The 24,144-nt window shown below is 40.4% G+C and overlaps 1 protein-coding gene across 5 annotated transcripts in view; it reads left to right on the top strand.

Annotated features, from left to right (window-relative positions):
* LOC113507246 (spectrin beta chain, non-erythrocytic 1) overlaps positions 1-24,144 on the top strand; it is a 94,681-nt gene that overhangs the window by 33,561 nt on the left and 36,976 nt on the right. For all 5 annotated transcript variants that reach the window (XM_026890125.1, XM_026890121.1, XM_026890126.1 and 2 more), the window contains exons 19-46: positions 975-1,121; positions 1,538-1,708; positions 2,098-2,284; positions 2,762-2,934; positions 3,257-3,447; positions 4,158-4,352; positions 4,982-5,156; positions 5,854-5,966; positions 6,375-6,487; positions 7,210-7,334; positions 7,938-8,077; positions 11,067-11,169; positions 11,737-11,810; positions 12,436-12,529; positions 13,686-13,840; positions 14,476-14,584; positions 15,452-15,642; positions 16,299-16,524; positions 16,912-17,130; positions 17,660-17,853; positions 18,368-18,470; positions 18,967-19,112; positions 19,688-19,922; positions 20,597-20,770; positions 21,570-21,770; positions 22,276-22,438; positions 22,869-22,957; positions 23,677-23,790. In XM_026890125.1, coding sequence (XP_026745926.1) covers positions 975-1,121; positions 1,538-1,708; positions 2,098-2,284; positions 2,762-2,934; positions 3,257-3,447; positions 4,158-4,352; positions 4,982-5,156; positions 5,854-5,966; positions 6,375-6,487; positions 7,210-7,334; positions 7,938-8,077; positions 11,067-11,169; positions 11,737-11,810; positions 12,436-12,529; positions 13,686-13,840; positions 14,476-14,584; positions 15,452-15,642; positions 16,299-16,524; positions 16,912-17,130; positions 17,660-17,853; positions 18,368-18,470; positions 18,967-19,112; positions 19,688-19,922; positions 20,597-20,770; positions 21,570-21,770; positions 22,276-22,438; positions 22,869-22,957; positions 23,677-23,790 — 4,320 coding nt within the window. The remainder of the gene's footprint in view (positions 1-974; positions 1,122-1,537; positions 1,709-2,097; positions 2,285-2,761; positions 2,935-3,256; positions 3,448-4,157; positions 4,353-4,981; positions 5,157-5,853; positions 5,967-6,374; positions 6,488-7,209; positions 7,335-7,937; positions 8,078-11,066; positions 11,170-11,736; positions 11,811-12,435; positions 12,530-13,685; positions 13,841-14,475; positions 14,585-15,451; positions 15,643-16,298; positions 16,525-16,911; positions 17,131-17,659; positions 17,854-18,367; positions 18,471-18,966; positions 19,113-19,687; positions 19,923-20,596; positions 20,771-21,569; positions 21,771-22,275; positions 22,439-22,868; positions 22,958-23,676; positions 23,791-24,144) is intronic.

Below are 24,144 nucleotides of genomic sequence, written 5' to 3'. Positions count from 1 at the left end.
ATTCCATAACACAAGTGCTTTAGCAACTTACTTTGGGTTCAGAACAATGTATGTGATGTTGTCCGCATTTATTTATTTATTTTACAGGGTACATCATCATCCTAGGACGTCTCCAACTATTTTTAACCCTCAAAAGGCTAGTCCAAAGAAATACCGTGCATTATTTTAAACATTTAAATTGTCTGGACTTCAAAAGAGACTGTGACCCCTGAGTTTGTTTCGACATTTCTTCTCAGGGTAGTCAGATAGGAAATGTCGACTCCAGCGTTCTCAAAAAAATGACATGTAAAAGTGATGATATATCCTACTTACAGAAAAAATGATTTCATTTCTATATTTTTTTGGTTTAAGACATTTATTTCTCAGGCCAACACTAGTGGTTAACGTCAATGCCATTAGCACAATAATTATTGCGTTAATTTTTTGACGCTACTTAGCTATCGCCTAACGCTAAACGGCAATGTTATCGCTTTAATTTGTGGCTACAGCTACGGTTAACGGGAGGAGCTCGTGGCTAAGCCATAACCACATAAGTGAATCGATCACAGGTTAAGCTATGCTTGTCGCGGTTGGTCCGTAAATGGGTGACCATCTTTGTCATAACGAGTTCCTGCATGTTTCGAAAGGCACGTTAAATTGTGAGTCCCGGCTGTTATTCATACATCTTTGACAGTCGTAACAGGTAGTCAGAAACTTGAAAGTCTGACCACCAGTCTAACTAAGAAGCATCATATTGTCTGTAACTGGGTTGAGGAGGTCAGATAGGCAGTCGCTCCTTGTAAAACTCTGGTACTCAGCTGTATCCGGTTAGACTAGAAGCGAACCCCAACATAGTTGGGAAAAGCCTAACCGATGATGACTTTATATGTTCTACAAAACCATTTAAACAGTTTGACTGTGGGACGACTAGTTTCTCTCATAGTATAATCACAGACTCTGCCACCTATATTAACCTCTCTCTCTCTCTCTTACAGCTTCCCACAGAAGTAGAGTCATCTCCTGCTATAGAAGAAGAGGAGTGGGTGAACGAGTCGAGGCTGGTGCCCACCGAGGTGTGGGAGGAGGAGCCGGTGGAGAGGCTGGAGCACAGGACCGTCACCGAGGAGAGGAGTGTGCCGCAGGTATATGGTAGGGAGGAGGGGGGACTGGTGTAAAGTAAGGACAACGAGACGTCGAATATTCGTCAGATAAAAGTTGTCTGGCGATTAAAAATCGACCATGTAATAATGAAAATCGGTTTCTAATCTGTCAGTTAGTTTAAAAAATAGTGATTAGTTTTCCAAGATTGCAAAAAGAGGAAATTCTTTTATTGATTCTTTTAAAATTACTATAAAATTTACACCAAGTTTAGCTCAATAGTATACCAGTTGCATATATATCTGTACCAAATTTCTTTAAAATCAGTTCAGTGGTTTAGACGTGAAAGCGTAACAGACAGACAGAGTTACTTTCGCCTTTATAATATTAGTGGGGATAACATTTTTTTATTTGGAAGTCGAATCATTTTCCTATATTTTAAATCTGGTTTTGTCTGCAGGTGAAAGCCCTATACGCCTTCACAGGGCAGGGCATATCGATGCAGAAAGGCGAGGTCATGTTTCTCATCAACAAGACGAACCCTGACTGGTGGTCGGTGCGGAAGGCAGACAGGACTGATGGCTTCGTGCCCGCTAACTATGTGCGCGAAATTGAACCTAGAGTCGTGCCGGTAAGTTTCAGTTTTGATTGGCGGGTTTTTTGGTGGATAGGATGTTTTGTGTGGTGTTTTTTGGTAATTTGAGTGTGTGAAATAGGAGATTCGTCGAATTGCATTTGTCACAGCAAGAAGTTCAACTTAATATTTGAATTTGATGTTCAAGTTTTTTTTTATTAAATTTTACAATTAGTTGGTACAAGATAAAAAAAAATATATTTGTTATGAAAAAATAAGTTACTATTATGTTCATCAAAATTCAAAGTACTCAATAATTCATTTTTCGTCAATTAATGGCGCCCAACCGTGTTAGCTTTCCTAATGGCGCCCAAACGTGGGGCCAAATTAATTAACTATTGAAAACGTCACATAATTTACATTTTCTTATCTTCAATCCCCCCCAGGTCCAAGTCCGTCGTCCGGAGAAGGTCCGCACAGTGCAGCGCGTGAAGAAGACGGTGCTGGTGAAGCAGGTGGTCCCTGTGAAGAGGAACAAGCCGGCGGCCGCGCGCCGCGCCAGTCGCGCCACGCTGCCTGTCGCCCGCGCCGCCAGCGTGCAGACTAGGATGGCTGAGATACAGAAAGACTACGGTGAGAATAAAATACACACCCACAACTCTCACACAACGCCATCTAGTCTCAAACTAAGCAAAGCCTGTATTACGAGTACTAGACAACTGATAAACATACTTATATATTTCTAAATTCATACATATTATAAATAAATTATACCCAGACACAGAACAAATGATCGTGCTATTGTGGTTAGTACCTCTGACTGCTATACCGGAAGTTCGATTCGATTCCTACCCAAAACAAACGTTTTTGTAATGAGCACGATCATTTGTTCTGACAAGCATTTGTGTGATTCACGAATGCTTGTCCTAAGTCTGGGTGTCTTTGTGCATGTGACTTGAATGTCTGTGAAAGCGCCAAGTGACAAAAGAATCAAATATTTTTTTAAACAAAATGAACAACAACAAACATATTTGTATAATGCGTGATTTTATGTAATACTACTTTAATATATAATAGATTATCATTTAACTATATATCTCTATACTTCAGACGAACTCCTGACGCTGTCAGACGCTCGCCGCGAGCAGTTGGAAGACGCCATCAAGCTGTACAGCTTCTTCGCGGAGTGCGATGACTTCGACAAGTGGATCAAGGATAAGGAGAAGATGCTGCGCTCTGATGATGCAGAGGATACCGTCGATACTGCCAAGAGGAAGTATGAGGTGAGGGAATGAAAATCTTTTGATTGTTGCTGAATGCTGTTAGTGATGGATTTCAATATACCGTTGATAAACAGTGAAAGAAAAAATGAATTTCAAACACCACAACTCTTAAATGGCTCGACCGATATCTATGAAACATGTCTAAGAACACTCCCACATAATTCACCTTTATTACAAAACCAAATTACTTGAAATCGTTTAAACCTGTCCACAGCAATGATGCCACAGACAAACAATTAAACTTGTCAAACTTATAACACCCTCCTTTTTACGTCGATGACTAGAAACACCTTCTAAATCTTAACTTCTTTTCTTCTTCTAGAAATTCGTGACAGACCTATCAGCTGCATCAAAACGTCTAGAACACATTGACGCGGCCGCTGAAGAGCTGGTGGCAGCCAAGCACAGCCAGGCGGCCAAGGCGACGGCGAGGAGACAGCAACTGAGGCAGCAGTGGGAGAGGCTGCTGAGGCTCAAACAGCAGAAGGAGAAGAGCCTAGAAGGAGCGTCAAGGTAGAAACTAATTTTATTTTAAATTTTTGTAAAACTTCTTTAGGCGAGGCTAGGAGGTAACTGGACGGCAATGCTACGGAAGTCTGTTACGGTAATAAGGCGTCACGTTTCGGTGCTTCCTGATTTTGTCTAGTTTATAAACAAACTAGCTGTTGCCCGCGACTTCGTCCGCGTGGTTAGAAGATATAAATTATAATTTATACCTGCCTTCTATCTATCTATCTGCCTTCTATATATCTTGTAGGATTCAGTCAGCGTTTGCAATGTAAAAAATGTGTTTTTTTACGACCTCACATTAGAAACCTCAAAAATTGCAGCCTATGTGTTATTCTGATATATAAGCTATATTGTGGTAAAGTTTCATTCAAATCCATTCAGTAGTTTTTACGTGAAAGAGTAACAAACATCCATACATCCATACTTACAAACTTTCGCCTTTATAATAGTAGTGGGATCAATCTAAATGCTTTTTTTTAGACACATACTTACAATAATGAAATTCCAATGGGATAGTATGAAAAAAACAAATTAAAAAATCACTTAGTATATCAATAGCGCTCTTGGTCAATGAAATCTGTGTACCAAGTTCTGTCTGAATCCGTTCAGTGGTTTCCGTGTGAAAGAGTAACAAACATCAATACATACACACTATATATAACTTTCTGTCCGACATTAGTTTAATAAAACCTTAAACCTGGTCCTCCTTCCAGTGTGGAACTCTTCAGCCGTACATGCGACGAAGCCTTAGACTGGATGGCGGAGAAGGAACAGCAGCTGGCAGCGAGCTCCTCTCCAGCATCAGACCTTCGCACCGTCAGGGCTCTGCAGCGGAGGCACGCGCAGCTGGAGAGGGAGCTGGAGCCTCTCAGAGAGAAGGTCAACACCATCAGCCTGCTAGCAGACTCGTGAGTATGAGATATGTGAGGATGCTCTCCAGCATCAGACCTTAGGGTTGTGTGGAACTTTAAAATGACAGCTCTTAAGTTTTGGTTACTTTGGTGTATAGCAAAGCATACCTTACTGATTGCCCTTAAGGTTTAGGGGGACGAAAATAGATATTGTCCGAATCGTAGACCTGTAAAATTTCATCAGAATCGGTCAAGCTGTTTCGGAGGATTTTAACAACAAACGCCGCGATACGAGAATTTTATATTTAGATGGGTTTTTGTTAGACGCACGTTTTTAATAATACATTTTCGTTGTTTCATGCAGCATAATTGAGCGGTATGTGGTATAAATAGATTTCGTAGAGATCGTTTTAAATACAGTATGTATTCAAAACAAAAACATGTCCGATCGACAAAAAAAATTCAGTTCAGTCCCTCAGACAAATTTCCAAAAATATTGAATACGTATATTAAATACATATATATATGATTATAATATATATTTATTTTTTATCTCACAAACAAAAATTGAAGAGGTTACAGTGATTTTCAATCTCGTGTGACGTCACATAAGAGTACGCTTTTTACTAGCAAGCGATGTTTTCCGTGCATTAATAAATATTTTTTCTTTCTTGCTTTCTTTCAAGTGTAAAATCTCAATATCCAACTGAACGATCAAACGTTGAGGGTCGTCAACGCGAGATCCAGGACATGTGGGAGCGGTGCCAGGCTCAGGCGGCCGAGAGGAGGTCGCGGCTCGAGTCCGCGGTCGGACATCAGATCTTCGGGACCAGTTCCGCGACACTGTTGCACTGGACTCAGGTATGTACAAATAGATCTGGGCCCCAATAGGGATGATGACAATTTTTTTTCCTTTGTCCGTCTTGTAGTTTTTTGTATAATAATGGATACGTATTTTTTAATTTGTCCCGCAAACATAAATTGACCAAATTACAGTGAATAAAACTTACGCGTGACGTCACGATTGAGTATAAATTTTACCATATCGTTACGTCACAAGCGTCTCCTAAACTTTAAAGCAGTTAATCTTTGTCAATTCTAGTTTTTCTGCAAAAGGAAAAAATACGTGTCTCATACTTTTCAATTATCTAACTGAGAGACTAATGAGATTTTTTTCTTTTTAGTCATCATCCCTTATAATATGTATGTATTTAGAAACACATAAGTATGTTTATCAGTTGTCTAGTACTCATAACACAAGCTTTCGCGTGACTAGTTTCGGATCCAACCGGAGTCCTTAATCATGAGCTGACGCGACGGAATCACCCATCAATTTTATTAGTATTACTAGCTTTTCGCCCGCGTCGAGGTCGGTTATATCGCGTTTCAAAGAGAACTCATCAAAAGTCCGGGATAAAACTATCCTATATTCTTTCTCAAAGTCAACTCTATCTCTTTCCGAAACTTCATTAAAATCAGTTTATATTCGTAGGGATAGGGACTATAATATTCTTCCTTTGTTCATTCATTAATATATTTCTTTTTATTTTGTTAACAGAAAGTCCGCGAGCAGCTAGCCCAGGAGGCCACCGCTAAAGACGTGGCGACTGCCGAAGAGTTGCAGAAACAACATCAGGAACTCATGGATGACATCAAAACGCATGATGATGAGTTAGTATATATCTATCGACAGACAGACTGACACTAGTTTTTAATATTGTTCATATATAAATTGTTTTGACGTTCAAAAGTGCCATATACTGGTCTAATTGAAATAAAGAATTCGACTTTGACTATCTTCCGTGTATACAACTAGCTGTTGCCCGCGACTCCGCCCGTGTGGACTTCAGTTTAAAGCTCGCGGAAAAGAACTTTTTACTGATTTCGCTACATTTTGAATCTATTAACTCCTTGTTATATTCATCGTCATCAACCTAGCCTTTTCCCAACTATGTTCGGGTCGTCTTCCAGTCTAACCGGTTTCAGCTAAGTACCAGTGTTTTACAAGGAGCGACTGTACTGTAAGGACTGACTATAATTATTATCTTAATTATTAATATATACATTTTCTTTTCCTAGGTTCAAAGAGGTGATTGGCCTAGGCAAACAGCTGTTAGCCAACAACCCATCTCTCACCGACGTTGCTGACAGGATCAAGACTTTGGAGAATGATCAGAAGGCGGTCGCTAAAGGTAATGTGTAGTTCCCTTATACAATACTAGCTGTTGTCCACGGCCCCGCCTGCTACAAATCGAAAATGATCCCACGGGAACATAAAATCGGGATAAAAACTATCCTATGTGTTAATCCCGGTTATAAACTAACTGTGTACTGTTGCCCGCGACTCCGTCTGCGTGGACTTCAGTTTACAGCGTTCGGTGGTCCCCGTTTACATGGAAATACATCCCCTTTGCGCTCTTATAGTTTTTAAACACCTTTTAAATTTTCCCTCGGGAACTATTTCAAAAACCGGGATAAAAGGTAGCCTATGTTCTTTTCCATGTCAATGGCTATATGCATGCCGAATTTCATCCAAATCTGTTCAGCCGTTTTTGCGTGATTGAGTAACAAACATCCAAACATACTTTCACATTTATTTTAGTAAGGACTAGCTGTTGCCCGCGACTTCGTCCGCGTGGTTAGAAGATATAAGTTATGATTTATACCTGCCCCATGTTTCCACATTTTCCATTGTATCTTCGCTCCTATTAGTCGCAGCTTGATGGTATATAGCCTAAAGCCTTCCTCGATGAATGGTCTATTCAACACAAAAAGAATTTTTCAATTTTTGACCAGTAGTTCCTGAGATTAGCGCGTTCAAACAAACAAACAAACTCTTCAGCTTTGTATATTAGTATAGATTAGTAGGGATAATCCATTAATATATCTTACGAAAACTTATTTTTCTCCACAGAATGGGCTGACAAGGATGCTTACCTGAAACAGTTGGTCCAGCTTCAGAGCTTCAACCGCGAGTGTGATCAGATCGACGCGTCCAGCGGGGCGCACGAGGCCTACCTAGAGTACAACCAGTGTGGGGTGAGAACTGACACTTTGTAGTAAGATACATATTTGTGAAAGGAGATAGGAGATTTAATATAAATATTAAATTATTTATATAATCTAAATACCCACGTTTTGAATTGCCACTACATTTAAACTATCAAAAATCGGTCCAGCTGTTTGCATTGTCATGAACCATGTATGCATTGCATGAAGCTACCCTGAAAATTCCAGCCTGCTAGCTTGTCGGGAAGTGTCTCAAAATTGAGTTGCACAAATCCAACCGGAACGACAAACAAACAAACAAGAAAATAAGCATATAAAAACTTGGGAAAATATTATATTCTGTGCTGTGCAGAAATTTCTAACCTGTTTATTGATCATAAATTACGAGCGACTGCACGGATAGCCGAGTTGTATAAGTCACCACGTCAAATACTGAGCGCGACGTGTCGTGGGTTCGATTCCCACCCAGGAAAAATGTTGTGTGATGAGCACGATCATTTGTTGTCATCCATTTATTTAACAATATATAAATATATTTATCAGTTGTCTATTACTGAGTTTACTAAGTTTGAGACTAGATGGCGTTGTGTGAAAGTTGTCTAATATTAACAATATTCTTATATCTCCCCGCAGTCATCAGTAGATGAGGCGGAAGCTCTCGTCAAGCGTCACGAGGAGTTGGAAGCCAGGCTGGCGGCGCAGGACGAGCGTCTCGCTGCCTTCAGCCAGAGGGCCGAAGCCCTGGAGAGGATCCCGCACTATGCCGCCGAACAGTATGTATCCGCTAACTACTTATCCTACAGACTCTTGAATGACACAAGAATCTGTACACCATCAAGAAAATGACCCCAAAGCCGGCTTATAACAGTTTACCTAAAGTAACCGTCATGAGAAGCTATAAATTTTGTAAACAAGTGTTCAGGAGTTCACAACATTTGGACCAACAAAAAAAATGAATTTGTTTAAGATTTAATAAATTATTAAGTAACAAATATTAATTAACATAAATATTATTTAAGAATAATTATTCGTCAGATTCAGATGTTTCCATTTCTGTGTCAGAATCAGTGACATGTATCACGAAGCTGTCTACAGTTTAATCAATCATCTCATCGATTTTGGAATAAAAATTATCTTCTTCCTTGATAACATGCTCCACACAACGCTTCCAATTTTCCGAAGTAATCTGCTGCAGTCCCTCTTGTAATAATTGTTTTACCTCGTCAAATTTAAAATTTGTATTTTTGCGAGCAACATATCCTTTTACGTTGGCCCAAATTAGCTCAATTGGATTAAGCTCACAATGATATGGCGGGAGTCTCAATACTTCCACCTTATATTTTTTTGCAAGCTCGTCCACTACATAAGTTTTAAAATTGTCTTTAACATTTTTTACTTTTAGCAGTAATTCAGTCTTAATTTCATTGTCGTCGTAAGAAATATTCTTACTTACAAGCCAATTTTGTATATCATTTTTTTTCCAGGCAGTAGTAGGAATTCTTTCAAGACGCCTTGAGTGGTATGGTGCATTGTCCATTACCACTACTGCATTTTCTCCAAGTTTTGGGAGAACGTTTTCGAACCATTGTTCAAAATGTGTTGCATCCATTGATTCATGGTAATCTCCCGTCTTCTTGCATTCAAATATATTTTCACCGCCCTCTACAAAACCGTTCTCATTGCCGATATGGGTAATTATTAATCGTTTACCTTTTGACGTTGGGTTACGTGCACCAATGCTAAGTCCTTCTAGGAAAGCCTGCTTCTTACTTTTAACTTGTTTGTCTACCCAAGTTTTATTTACGGTATGTCCTGTAAAAACAATTAAACATTTGTTAATTAGCGTCTTGCGCAGTAAAAGAGTTGAAGTACATTATTATTAATACACACTTGTGATAGCCCTTAAGAACTAATGTCTCAAGGTCGGCGGCGCGTGGGTTATATTTATTTTGCAAATAGATTTGCAGTATCATACACATCACTTCACGGTAAAGGCGACGGTATTTGCTTACAATCAGGCGAACCGTATGGTAGTCTGCCGTTTCACTGCAATAAAAAAAAACACACTAACCTGCATTCACCCATGTCTCATCCATGTAAAATATCTGGCGATTTTGTTGTCTATAGTCTTTAATAGATTTCAAATATTTTCGCCGCCATATTGTTATGTCATCTCTATCAATAAGTGCGTTATTTCGCTGTCGTTTTATATATTTAAAGTTTAAATGCTTTATTAGCCGCCTGAGAGTTGTTTCGCTAAAATTTGGCATATCTTCATCGTCATTGACTGCCTGAAGAATCTTGGGAATTGTTGGTAATTGGCCATTTAAAAAGAAACTGTGAATTTTTTTCCTAATTACGGATTTATCAAAATCGTCTACTTTCTGATAAAATTTAGGCCTGTCTTTAGACTTGATAGGTGATTTTATTCCCTCTTCTGATTTATATTCTTTTAATATATTATACACAGATGCTATGCCAATTCCCAAAATCGATGCTGTTTTTTTATTTATTTCGGTTTTGTAGGGATATTCATTCGATGGCCAATTTTCTTTCACGTACTTATATACGTTGATCACCATATTTTTCTCATTAACCGTAAAGCTCGTCACCTGTAAAAATCACCGGTAGTCACTTGTCACACGAAGCTCAAGCTATATCTCCAGGTATACCAATTAACCTAACCAATTACTTCACAATTTAAAACCTACTTCTAATATTAACCTTAAGTTTCCAAAGATTAGCGCGTTTGAACAAACAACTCTTTCTTTTTACTTATTATATATTTTAGATAAATTGTATTACGCACCTTTTGACGTTTTTTTCGTGGCGAATTTATTTCCTTAGATGTACTGGCTACTGGCTCCATTATACGTAATAACAAATAAAATTAACGCAACAATTAAAGTAACAACAATAAAAAAGTGATAACGAAACAATAACAAAATTAACAATAACAACCAGATCCGCGATATATGCAAAGCAATGAAACAAACTCGTACGCATTCGAAACTCGAATGATGCGTTTATTTCAAAATGGCGTCCCGATAGTTCACAATCCCTGCGACGGACGCGTTCCGGTACCAAGAAACACAAACGATAGCGCTTTGCGTCGTTAAAATATGATCCGACTAAATTAAATAGGTTGTTACTTTCATATAACCCGTCTATATTTCATGTCGATTGAATATGGTCAATTTATTATTATCTCGCAGTATAAAATGTTTACTTAGTAAAAGATGTTTTTTTACATAATTTATAGCTTCTCGTGACGGGTACTTTACGTAGTATTCTCTCTAGCTTCTGATAACAGTATTAATAAACAAATAAATAGACAGAATATTTACCTATGATGTGATCTTATTATTCAGGAACTAGATAAACAGTTTTTGCTACCCAAAACGACCTCCGTGGTCGAGTGGCGTACATACCGGTTTCAAGGTGTCGCTAGCCGAGACCTCAGAGATCCCGGGTTCGATCCCCGGTCGGGTCAATGTAAATATTCAAATTTCTACATTTTCTCGGGTCTGGGTGTTTGTGGTACCTTCGTTGTATCTGAATTCCATAACACAAGTGTTTTCGCAACTTACTTTGGGTTCAGAACAATGTATGTGATGTTGTCCGCATTTATTATTTATTTATTTATTTAAAACAAAGTTAAAGAATACAATAAATATAACAAGTGTGTAGGTGTCAAACAAACAAACAATTGAGGTCAAACCTATATGTAGACACTATAATTAATCTGTGTAAACCTTTCAGTATCGCAGCCCGCCGCGCGGCGGTCCTGCAGCGTCGTGACGGCGTGAGGCGCGCCGCCGCCGAGCGACGCCGGGCGCTACTCGCTAGTCTAGCACATCAACAGGTAAGGGGATATACAATACTTTGTGGCTAGTGACCCTGACTGCTATACTGGAGGTCGTGGATTCGATTCCCACTCAGGACAAATGTTTATGCGATGATCACGATCATTTGTTCTGTGTCTGGGTGTAATTAATCTATATTATGTATGTATTTAGAAATATATAAGTATGTTTGTCAGTTGTCTACTATAAGCTCCGCTTAGTTTGAGACTAGATGGCGTTGTGTGGTAGTTGTGGAACCTTAAATTTGTACCTCGCAAGGTATATTTCTTGTACTACATAAGTTTAATAGGGTTTTCTTGATATACCAATACAATATAAATTCTTACTACTTACTGACTTGTTTCGGACTAATTCGGACCCTACTGAAGGTCTTAAACAACCTTGAACCAATGATTTTTCTCCTTTAAATTCTGTTAAAATCTATGCGAAAAGCGAGCGTGTTAAAAACAACCGCGATCTTTTAAAAATCAATGAATTTGTCCCCTCTTTGTAAGTTACATCATAGATATTAAAACTGTAAAAATGTTATTTGCTTGGATTTATTTTTAATTTATTTGTATTTTTAGTTCGTGGCCGCTACTGAAGAACTTCAAGCCTGGATTCAAGACAAAACCAGAACCGCTAAAGATCAGAGTTACAGGTGAGTGGGAGGCGACAGAAATATCATCTTTGAAGAAGAAATAAATACAAATCACAATTTTTATTTGTAATTATCGGTTGAAAATACTCGGTAACAAATATGTAATGCCATTATCAGCATTTATCCTAAAACTAGCTGTTGCCCGCGACTTCGTCCCCGTGGGTAGAAGATATAAGTTATGATTTATACCTGCCCTATTTTTTTTCCATTGTATCTTAGCTCCTATTAGTCGCAGCGTGATGGTTTATAGCCTAAAGCCTTCCTCGATGAATGGTCTATTCAACACACAAATAATTTTTCAATTTGGACCTCTAGTTCCTGAGATTAGCGCGTTCAAACAAACAAATAAACTCTTCAGTTTTATATGTATATTAGTATAGATATTGTCTATTTTGTGTGAAATATAAAATAGACAATATTTTAGAAATAGTGACTTAACATGGAGCGATAGACACAAATATAATAATTATTATTGATTTAATAACGGTTTCCTCACGCGTATCTATCGGGATCGCCCGACTAGTTTCGGACCCAACCGAAGTCGTTAATCATGAGTGAGTAAACCGCTATTAAATGAAACTCTCGAAAATTATTATAATAATATATTTCCTTTTGCTTGTTACAGAGATCTTGCCAATCTGGAACGCAAGTTGCAGAAGCATGAGGCATTTGAACGTGAGCTCCAGGCGAACGAGAAGCAGTTACGAAATGTGGAAAGTGTGAGTCATTTGTCTCATACCTAAAGAATTTAGATTATTGACTGACCTGTTGGTCTAGTGGTTAGTGACCCTGACTGCTATATCGGAGGTCGTGGGTTCGATTCCCACCAAGTACAAATATTTGTGTGATGAGCACGATCATTTGTTCTGTGTCTGGTGTAATTTATCTATATTATGTATGTATTTAGAAACATAGAAGTATGTTTATCAGTTGTCTAGTACTCATAATACAAGCTATGCTTAGTTTGAGACTAGATAGCGTTGTGAAAAAATAAAGTGATCAGACACAGCGAGTGTATTCACTTAGAAATACTTGATAATAATAAAGACAGAGTAAAGTTCTCAACAAGGCCTCTGCATGTTGGACCTGTGTCCCCGTTCACGCCTATAAGAGCGACCGGGTCTCTTCACATGAAGTTATCCCGTGAATTATAATACACGGTGATTTTTTAGTCGTCTTACAAAAGCAGCCCAGTTCATGTATCCGACGTAAAATACCCCTAGGCGCGATTATTATTTTTTTATCATCAACTAAAATAATAAGTACGAAGAAAAATTAAACAAGAGAAATCTGAAATATACTCTTAAAAATGATAAAATTGCCGCCGCCCGCGCCCCTCACCATTGTTACAAGGCTCGGACCGCGCTCGCAACAGAGCTGTTTCTAAAAAACTACGAATTGCATTATAATATTGAATAAAAATTGCATTTTTTTTTTCAAATCTCATATATACTTATTTTTTTATCATGAACGTGTTCTAGTCATTGGATACATGAACTGGGCTGCTTTTGTAAGACGACTTAAAAATCACGGTGTATAATATGAGCCTAAGTACGTCCCACTGCTGGGCACAGGCCTCTTCCCGCATAAGGAAAGTTTGAGAATTGATCACCACGCTAGCTCACTGCGGGCGATTTCAGATTTTAATATTTTTTTTCACCGTTTGTCAGTGGTGTCTTAGAATAGTTGTGACATTTCCGCAGTCAGGTTTTAGTGCTTGTATTGCGGAGGGCTAAGTGGGGATCGAAAGCGTGACTCATCAAGCTCAGTGGGCTTGGTGTGGTGACCTCAAACCCTCGGCTATCCGTGCACTATCATGATCAGTACTATTCCTATTTCTTATACCTCATCTTATTTCAAATCTTCTCTCTACAGATCGGCCAATCTCTTCAGAAGTCGGACGCTAGCCGCGCTGAGTCAGTGTCGACTCGTCTCACCGAATTACAAGACGCGTGGCGCGAGTTAGTCGCGGCTTCACGCGATAAGGGCGGCAAGCTGCGGCAAGCGGCGCAGCAGAGGAAACACCGACGGTGGGTAGCGGGTTCAGATGCCCGACGATTGAAATATATTTTTCATTATTTTTTTAATGATTTAAATTGCAATGATTCATATGGAAACCGGACGTGTTCTGTCCTTTTCACATTGCTTTTTTATTTATCTGGATAACCAATACAGTCAACTATAGGTAGAATTTTAAATATAGATTGTCCTTACCCTGTAGGTTTTAACTCTATAAACGAAGTTAGTACGTAACAAAAGTACATTATTCTTAGTTGTTACCTTTGCCCTTTTAATCATCCTCCACTTTACCCTCGACCTGTAGAAGGCCTACCTCGGCCCTATTCTGCGCCCAAACAAAAACGAGAAAGATCAATAACTTAAAAAAGTTATCGTATTTATGTATCGCAGGGTGTTACACAAACATTCAAGTCAAATGAACAAAGACACCCAAACTCGGGACAAGCATTCGTGGATCACACAAATGATTGTCCTACGATCGAACCCGCGACACCACGTAAAGGTTTGGGGTGGTAACCTCAACGGCATAACATTCATACTATTGACTCAAATTAGGCTACTAAGTAGCACGTTTTGAAGGACAAATTACATTGGACAGCGCCCAGGTTCGCGTTTCAGGGTATTAATATTATTTTCTTTCCGTCAGATCTATCGAAGACGCGAAGGCTCGTCTCATGGACCTGGAGAGGGAGCTGAAGAGCGAGGAGACGGGAACAGACCTGAGGAGCTGCAAGCGACTGCTGAACCAGCACCAGGTGAGCAGATGGGAGGAATTGGGAGGAGAATTGTGAGAGAGATGGAGTATTTCTCCGACCTTCGTCGTCGAGTGGCGTACGCACCGGTTTCAAGGTGTCGCTATCTCTGAGGTCCCGACGTTCGATCCCCGGTCGGGTCAATGTAAAAATTCACATTTTCTACATTGTCTCGGGTCTGGGTGTTTGTGGTACCTTCGTTGTATCTGAATTCCATAACACAAGTGCTTCAGCAACTTACTTTGGGTTCAGAACAATGTATGTGATGTTGTCCGCATTTATTATATTTATTTATGCTAATGATTAAGTTTGTGGAGATTAAAGTGAGTTTCATTAGCTTTTGTATGAATGATTGTATGAGAGAATTTATTTTTATACTCGGGGACTGTTAAGGTTTTTTTGAACGAGGTGTAAAAGACTAAAAGATAAGGAAAATATAATTAATATTTTGAACTACAAGAGCCATTTTCGAGTCTGGAATTTCTGCTTCTTTTGTTCCTAAATAATTATTTAATTTGTTCCCTATATTATTATAGATATCTCAGAATTGAAATCACATTTCTATCTAACATCTTGTTTAATCATTTTTCCTCGGATAGTCGAGTAGTTGAGGTGATCACGCCAAACCCCTTGCGAGCGATATGCCGCGGGTTCAAACCCCGCTATTAAAGTTTGTGTTAACCACGAATGCTTCTCTTGAATTTGGGTGTGTTTGTGCATGTGACTTGAATGTTTGTGAAACCCCCTGCGATATAAGAATTAAATTTCTGAATGCAAGAGTCGATTTAAATAAAAGATTTTTTTATATTATTATTATTATATGTAAATATTAGGAATAATTCTATTTATAACTTTATTTTTATATATTAGGCTTTAGAACAAGAGTTAGCCTCCTGGGAATCCAAGGCGTCCGCCCTGTCGGAGCAGGGCGCGGACCTGGTGTCGGGCGGGCACTTCGACGCGGCCGCCATCGAGCGCGAGTCCGCCGCCCTGCTGCAGGCCGTCAGGGCGCGGGCCCCGGCCGCCGCCGCCAGGAGAGAGGCGCTCGATAGGAGTCTGCAGTAAGTACTGCACTTAACCTTTGAAACAAGTTGTATTTATTTCGTCCGCCGATTGTTAAAGACAAATTTCAAATCTGTAATCTCATAAAAAAAACTGTCATTTAAATTCTGCCCTTTCCGTCACAATCCTCTTTTTCAGTTAACAGCCTGTCAAACTATCTGTGCAAGAACTTCAATGCAATTGGTTTAGTAGGTTTGGCGTGACGGCACGACAGATAGACGGTGAATCTTTTGCATTTATAATATTAGTTTCGATGGTATACATAAAACAGAACACAGAAGAACAGATACAAAAAAAAAACGTTATTACTTCAAATGATATTTTTAAATTCAAAAGTATTCATAACTAGCTTTTCGCCCGTGGCTTCGCCCACATCGACGTTATACCCTCTTGGAATCGCGGTTATATCGCGTTTTCAAGAGAACTCTTCAAAAGTCCGGGATAAAAACTATCCTATGTTCTTTCTCATGGTCAACTCTATCTCTGTACCAAATTTCATTAAAATCAGTTCAGTGGTTTAGGCGTGAAAGCGTAGCAGACAGACAGACAGAGTTACTTTCACATTTATAATATAAGTAAGGATAATGTTCTATTTCCATAACAATAATAAAATACGAAACAAAATAATCAATTTTAACTTACCAAATACCTACAGACTCCACAAATTCGCCGCGGAGGTATCTTCAGAGTTAGACTGGATATCGGAGCGCGAGGCCCTGACCCGCGCGGGAGCGCCCCCCGCAGACCTGCACGCCGCGCAGACAGCCCAGAAGAAGCTGGTGAAGCTGCGCCAGGAGCTGGCCGGCAGGAGGCCGCTGGTGGAGCGCCTCGTCAAGCATGGGGAGCAGCTGGTGGAGGAGGGGCATCCTCAGAAGGAGAAGGTGCTTTTATAGTTATTAGATAATAGTTTTTTTTTTCGGTGTGATGGAGACTTTTTTGTAGAGATAAGTGTGTTCTTTTTATATAGGGTGCAGGTTCGAAGCATAGCTAGTGCAATTTTTATTGTGTAGCTGAAGAGAACATGAATAGTAGATTAATTTGAAACTGTTATAAGTTTTTCCGGATATCAAAAACCATTCAAAATATTTAATCCTTACTTAGGATTCCTGTCTGTTCATAGAGCTGTTTTAAACCTGAACCGCCGTGCTACGTCATCCGCGTTTTTCGCCTCGGTGTATGGCAAGGCGTTGCAATCATTCATAGCAAACAATTTAACCACAAGAATACCAACACAAACTCCTTCTAACTCCTCTCAACTCCCTCCACAGATTGAAGCACTCTGCTCAGACCTAGAAGCCCGTTACGCCGCGGTCTCCGAGGCGGCTGAACAACGCGGCGCCAGTTTAGAAGCCGCGTTAAAAGCGCAGCAGTTCTTACACGACGCGTTAGAAGTCGACGCGTGGTTAACTGACAAGGCCGCCGCGTTGGCTCACGCCGACGTGGCTAAGGACAGGCATAGGGCCACGCAACTGTTGACCAGGCATAAGGTGAGAATTATTTGTGTATACTAGCTTATTGTAGCAACTCCTACCTAATCGAAATAACTGCTATTTGTTAATACAGGTTGTAAACTATCTGTGTGCCAAATTTCGTCCAAATCCGTTCAGTGGTTTTTGAGTGAAAAAGTAACAAATGTCCATACAACGTTTCACTTTTATAATTTTATAGTAGAATGCATATTTCTAAACCCGATGAAAATTAAAAGTAATATTAAAGACTTCGGCAACCGGAAATGTTTAATTATCAATATAAATCTGTAATAATTTTCGGATAGGCGAATGATTTAAGTCGCCAAAGCCACTTGTACGACGTGTTGAGGGTTCGATCCCCGCGTTAGAACAGCATTTGTGTGATCCACGAATGCTACTTCCTCCCGCGTTCGTTTTTTTGTTTTTTCCATTTTTTTATACACTCACTTTTCTTGTTTGTTTGTCGTTACGGTTGTATTTTTCCAACTCAATTTTGAGGCACTTCCCGATAAGCTAGCATTAACAATTATTATTTTTATTTTAACAGGCTGTAGAACTAGAATTGGATACATACGCGGCCATCATAGCGGAGATGGGTCACGTGGCAACAAACATGGCTAACGGCGGTCACCCCGAGGGCGAAGCCCTGCTCGCGAGGCACGCGCTGCTCGCGGACAGCCTCGCGAGGCTCAAGCGCTCCGCGGCGCAGCGGCAGAAGGCGCTCGTCGAGAGCGTGTGCAGGTGAGAGAGAGACGTTACGTAAAGAAGTTGGATCTAAAACGGTTATTAATGCCCTAACGTGATACAGATATTGGTTGGTTATTGGCACCCAAATGTGGGGCAAAAATTGTAAGTTATTGGAGCCCTACCGTGGGGCAGATAATGGTTCGTTTAATTGGCGCCCTAACGTGGGGTAGATAGTGGTTGGTTATTGGCGCCCTAACGTGGGGCAGAATGAACCTGTCGCGCTGGAGAAATTATGGAGAGGCCTATGTCCAGCAGTGGACTGCTATAGGCTGAGATGACTGACTAAACGTGGGACAGACATTGATAACATTAGAGTACACCCTAGCAAGTTATTGGCACCCTAATATGGAGCTAAATTATTGGCGCCCTAACTTGGAGCTATGTATTGGCGCCCAACGTGGGGCTAAAATATTAGCGCCCGCGCTGCTCAGCGCCCTAGAGTGGGGTTAAGTTATTTACTCAGTTTTATTTTTTTTTAATCATATTTAACACAACTCTCCCTCCACAGACACGAGTACATGGACGAGAGCGCGGAGCTAGAGAGCTGGATCCAGGAGCAGTACGCCGCCGCGTCCAGCGAGGACTACGGCCAGGACTACGAGCATCTGCTGGTGAGGATACTGTTGTATCTGTAGCTAGTAGAGCGTCGGTCACCGGTGACCGATGAATATTAGTGTGGTTAGACGAGTTGTAAAAGGTTTCGGTCACTGGTGACATATTAAATATAGTGTATCTGTTGGTGAGAATGCTGCTAGTAGAGAATCGGTCACCGGTGACTGATGAATAGTAGCGTGTTTAGATGAGTTTAATAAGATTTCGGTCACCGGTGACCTATTAAGCTATTAACTTTAGTGTTGCCTGTAGCCTGTCTGACTGCCACTTGCAATTGTTTGAAGACTTACAACATTTTATTTTTATTCAAGACCCTCCCCCGTCGATCACGGGTGACTGAAGTGACCGATTACCTTAAACTCCTCGTATATCATTCACCTCACTATTTTCAGTTATCTAAACTATAGCGCAATTGTTCAGGCCTATGTCCAGCAGTGGACGAATATAGGCTGATGATGATAAAACCATCTCTCCTAACCTAACCTGTTTGCCTAGATCCTCCGCTCGAAGTTCGACGAGCTCCGCCACCGCGTCGAGAGCGGAGCGGAGCGGTTCAACCAGTGCGAGGAGCTGGCCAAGAAGCTGCTGGCCACCGAGAGCCCCTACATCGGAGACATCGAGAAGAGACAGGAGGCGCTAGGGTGAGTGACAGAGACAAATAGGAGACAGTTCTAGCCTTTCTTTTAAAAAAATCTCCCGCAGTAAGAAATTTAATCTTTATATCGCTGGTGTTTCACAAACATTCAAGTCACATGCACAAAGACACCCAAACTCAGTACAAGCATTCGTGGATCACACAAACGCTTGTTCTATGAGGCGTGGTGACCTCAACCACTCGGCTATCCGTGCATTCCTTCTCTCTCTAAAAAATTATCAATAGGGATGATGACTGGGTATAAAAAGAAAAAATCTCATTAGTCCCTCAGTTAGATAATTGAAAAGTATGAGACACGTATTTTTTCCTTTTTCAGAAAAACTAGAATTGACAAAGATTAACTGCTTTAAAGTTTAGGGGGCTTGTGACGGAACGATAGAGTAAAATTTATACTCAATCGTGACGTCACGCGTAAGTTCCATTCACTGTAATTTGGTCAATTTATGTTTGCGGGACAAATTAAAATGTGTTCTCATCATCCCTATACCTAGTCAAATCCATGAAAACCGTTCAAAAACCTCTCACACGAAGATATCTTGATCAAACCACATTGATCCCCAGGGAGTGGTGGCAGCGCCTGGTCGCGCAGATGGAGGCCCGCGCGTCTCGCCTGCACGCGGCGGGCGAGATCCACCGCTTCCACCGCGACGTGGGCGAGCTGCTGGCGCGCGCGGCCGCCGCCCGCCTGGCGCTGGGCGCGCCCCCCCCGCCCCGCGACCTGCGCGCCGCCACCGCCCTGCTGCGCGACCAGCACGCCGCGCACGCCGACCTGCTGGCTATTGATGCGCAGATGCAGGTACTTATGACACATTATATTTTAATACTAGCTGTTGCCCGCGACTTCGTCCACGTGGTTAGAATTTTCCCAGTTTCTTCCACATTTTCCATTGTATCTCCTATCGCTCCTGTTAGTCGCAGCGTGATGTTATATAGCCTATATAACATATAGCCTTCCTCGATGAATGGTCTATTCAACACAAAAATATTTTTTCAATTCGAACCAGTAGTTCCTGAGATTAGCGCCTTCAAACAAACAAATTTGTGTAAAAAAATACTTATCATATATTATACTTTATAATATACTAGCTGTTGCCCGCGACTTCGTCCACGTGATCGATTGTATCTTCGCTCCTATTAGTCGCAGCGTGATGTTATATAGCCTAAAGCCTTCCTTGATAAATGGTCTATACAACACAAAAAGAATTTTTCAATTCGAACCAGTAGTTCCTGAGATTAGCGCGTTCAAACAAACAAACAAACAAACAAACAAACAAACTCTTCAGCTTTATATATTAGTATAGAAGTATAGAAGTATAGATTACTTACTCTTACTCAGATTTAAGAATTTGGAAAATGAGGATTCAAGATTCGCGAATGCGAAACGGTTGAAGCTATTCATTATTTCTACATTTCTTAAACTCCACAGCGAAAGATCCAAAGAACTCTTAAACAATGATCTCCCATCTCCAGGTGCTACAAGAAGAAGGCAGTCGTCTCCAGAAGCTGTACCCTGGCGGGAACGTCCAGCAGATCCAGTTGCAGCAGACGGCGCTGGAGGAAGCCTGGGCGCAGCTGAAGCAGGCCGCTGACGAGAGGCAGCACATCCTCGAACAACACCTGCAGCTGCACCAGTTCCTGTCGCAGGTCAGGAGTTGGGAATGTGTTTTGCCTCATCTATCTAAATACATGATAGATGCAGTGCCGGCGTTAGGGTGGGGCGTGATTGGGCGATGGCCCAGGGCGACAAATTCTGGGGGGCGCCAACGTCTGAAGTTGGAGTCTCTTGCCTCTCCTGGCGCAAACCCTCAGAACTGTGCTCTACGCTAGAGGAAAGATGAAATTCTTAATATAATTTTACTTGGGATCAGCAAAAAACTAACATTTGATATTGCTTCCCTCAAGTGGGCGCCACAATATTTTCGCCTGGGGTGTCAGTGGCCCTTACGCCGGCACTGGATAGATGAGGTAACACGGTATTTTAAGATCGATGTGGCCCGCTGTAAGGCATGTACCTCTTAAGATAATTGTAGTTTGATTTCATTGTATTCTCTATAATGGGGATGATGACAATTTTTCTTTCAGTTGTGGTCTTGGAGTTTAATGTATAATAAGTGATACGTGTTTTTGCCTATCGGCCAGCGAAAGGGCATAATCTTTGCAAATATACGATAGTGGTATCGAATCTGGATTCTTCAAAATCAAAATTTGCAATATCTTTGATGTATATTTACTTTTTCACGAATCTCTTGGTTTTACCATATTAAACATGTGAATCGTAGAAAAAACATGCCAAATATGAACCTTATTTTTTCTGTAAACCGCAATCAAATCGTTTCAGTCAGACGCGAGATAATCGCGGACAAACATACATACAAACGATCGAACTGAGAACCACCATTTTTGGAGTCACCATAACACCATATAACCACCCCGTCTTCCACAGGTCCGCGACCTGAGCTCGTGGTCGGTGTCCCTGCGCACGTCCATGCAGCGGCAGCTGCGCGTGCGCGACGCGGGCAGCGCGCACGCGGCGCGCGCCGAGCACGACGCCGTGCGCGCCGAGCTGGACGCGCGCGACTCCTCCTTCCGGGACGCGCTGCAGGCCGGCAGGGAACTCGTGGCTGCCGGGCATCCTAGTGCCGCGGTAAGCAATACAACTAGTCACTCTTAAAGAAATTAATTACAGTGAAATGGGGTTAATAGTTACAAGGGGTCAAGGGAAAATAGTGTCTTTGAGGCGGTCGTTAAGTGTTCCATAAAATGCTTGAGAATTTCTTTATTTTTTGTCTTGTTAAACGTCTATCTTGACATAAATTCTCTTATCCACCCCAAAAATGTCCTATCTACCCCGTTTTACCATTATGTGTACAGTGTGTAGACAGACAGTTCTATTTTGGGGTTTTCCCATTCGCGTATAATTTTAGATATTTTTTTATTCTATTTCATCCTAATCGAAGACTGGAAAGTGTGTCAAATTAAAATTCCAACATTTTCTTACATATGATTAAATGATCTAAAGGTTTAGTCACGCGTATTTATCGGGATTAATTTTTCTTACATAGTTACACAAATGAATGTAATAGAAACGAAATAGTTCGTTCAAAAAAGATAGTTCAAAAAAGTCTAACCAAAGTTACATACCCCTACAGGAAGTCGAAGAGAAATGCGAGGCTCTTCTAGAAGAACGCAACCGCCTTCACGGCGCCTGGGCAGCCAGGCAGGTGGCCCTGGACCAGCTGATAGACCTGCACTGCTTCCTGCGCGACGCTAAAATGTTGCACGATCTGTGCGCGACGCAAGAAGCTGCACTGAGTAAGTTATCATCATCATAGCCTCCTACCCCCCTTTGACCAACTATGTTGGTGTCGGCTTCCAGTCTAACAGGATTCAGCTAAGTACCAGTGTTTTACAAGGAGCGACTGCCTATCTGACCTCCTCAACCCAGTTACCTGGGCAACACGATACCCCTTGGTTAGACTGGTTGTCAGACTTCAAGCTTCTGACTACCTGTAACGACTGTCAAAGATGTATGAATAACAGCTAGGACTCTTTTTAGCTTGCCTTCTGAAAGACGCACTCGTCATCAGTACAAGCCTACAGTTTACGTCCACAGTTGCGGTAATTAATGGCATTTCTCGTAAGTGTGGCCCCAATATTAGAAAGATTCATTTTGACTAATTCTCATCGCCTGCTTTCCTCGCGATGTTAATATTTGTAGTTCTAAATACTTTATTTTGAACAGGTACTGAGATATCTCAAACCAGTAGCGTTGAGGAGGTGGACAACCAGCTCAAGAAACACGAGGCCTTTGAGAAACTGCTCGCCACACAGGTAATGTCTTATTCTCAGACCTAATTGTACACAACATTTCATGAGAATCGGTCCAGCCGTTTCGGAAGAGTTCAATTTCGTACACTGTGATACGAGATTTATAATAGAAGATTAGATATATTTTTGTAATAAAATATTGTTTATAATAAAATATTTACATAATTGTTCGCTTTTCTATTAAGAAATTATAAAAAAAATAATTGTATTTGTAACATTTTAAATATGTTTAATAAACTAAAACTGAATTAAAAACGCGGTAAGCGCGATCTAATCCTACCGATTCATTGAGATGCTTTGTTAATTTATCCATTTTAAGATAATTATATGTTTATTTTCCTTCTGAGAAACAACAACAACGTTTGATCAACTCTTTGAATAATATTCCGTCCTGATTCTATTGAAGACTAGAGGAATTTATCATCATCATCATCATCATTACCTACAACCTTTGTCCACTGCTTCTCAAAGGCACTCTCTATCTCGTACCAATTTTATAACACGCTAACCAACTTGAATCTTAACCTAAATGTATACATTTTTTTTTAGTCAACTTCATCAATTTATTTACAATTTTACAGAGTTAAATATTTACAGTACAATCATTTGCGATATACAAAAAAAAACATATATACATTTATTTAAGTTGACATTTCCCTAACTTATACACACCCTTCCTTTTTCGTCAATTTAATTCTATACCCTGTACCTCGTACCCTCAGGATGAGAAGCTGGCGACCCTGAACAGCCACGGAGACAAGCTGCTGCAGCAGAACCACGTCGAGAGCCAGCGGATAGCTGACGAGTTACAGCATATTAATGAAAGGAGAAAGAAGGTTAGATACCATTCAGTTTTATTAAGAAAGATGTGGCTTTATGAATGCTGAAAATTTAAGAATTTTTTACTAGCCCACTATGCCTTACTTCTAGGCAAGGGCCTCCCTAAAATACTTCCACGATAAGAAACTTTTTTAATCATAAAATATTTTGACATTTAGGCTGAATAGAATATACACATTATTTTTAAAGTGTTGGATATTTTAGAGCCTATAATAGTTATAGATTATCAATATTTTAAGTAGATACTTTTTTTTTGTTTGAGATTTCCTGATTTATACTATATATATATATACTAGGTACTTATAAAAAGGTAATTTATTTCTTCATTGGATTTTTTTGAATGCACAGAA

The sequence above is a fragment of the Trichoplusia ni genome, unplaced genomic scaffold, assembly GCF_003590095.1.
Source record: "Trichoplusia ni isolate ovarian cell line Hi5 unplaced genomic scaffold, tn1 tig00001227, whole genome shotgun sequence".
Classification (NCBI taxonomy): Eukaryota; Metazoa; Arthropoda; class Insecta; order Lepidoptera; family Noctuidae; genus Trichoplusia; species Trichoplusia ni.
The sequence above is the reverse complement of the archived record's forward strand: the minus strand, read 5'-3'. Positions and strand labels throughout refer to the sequence as shown.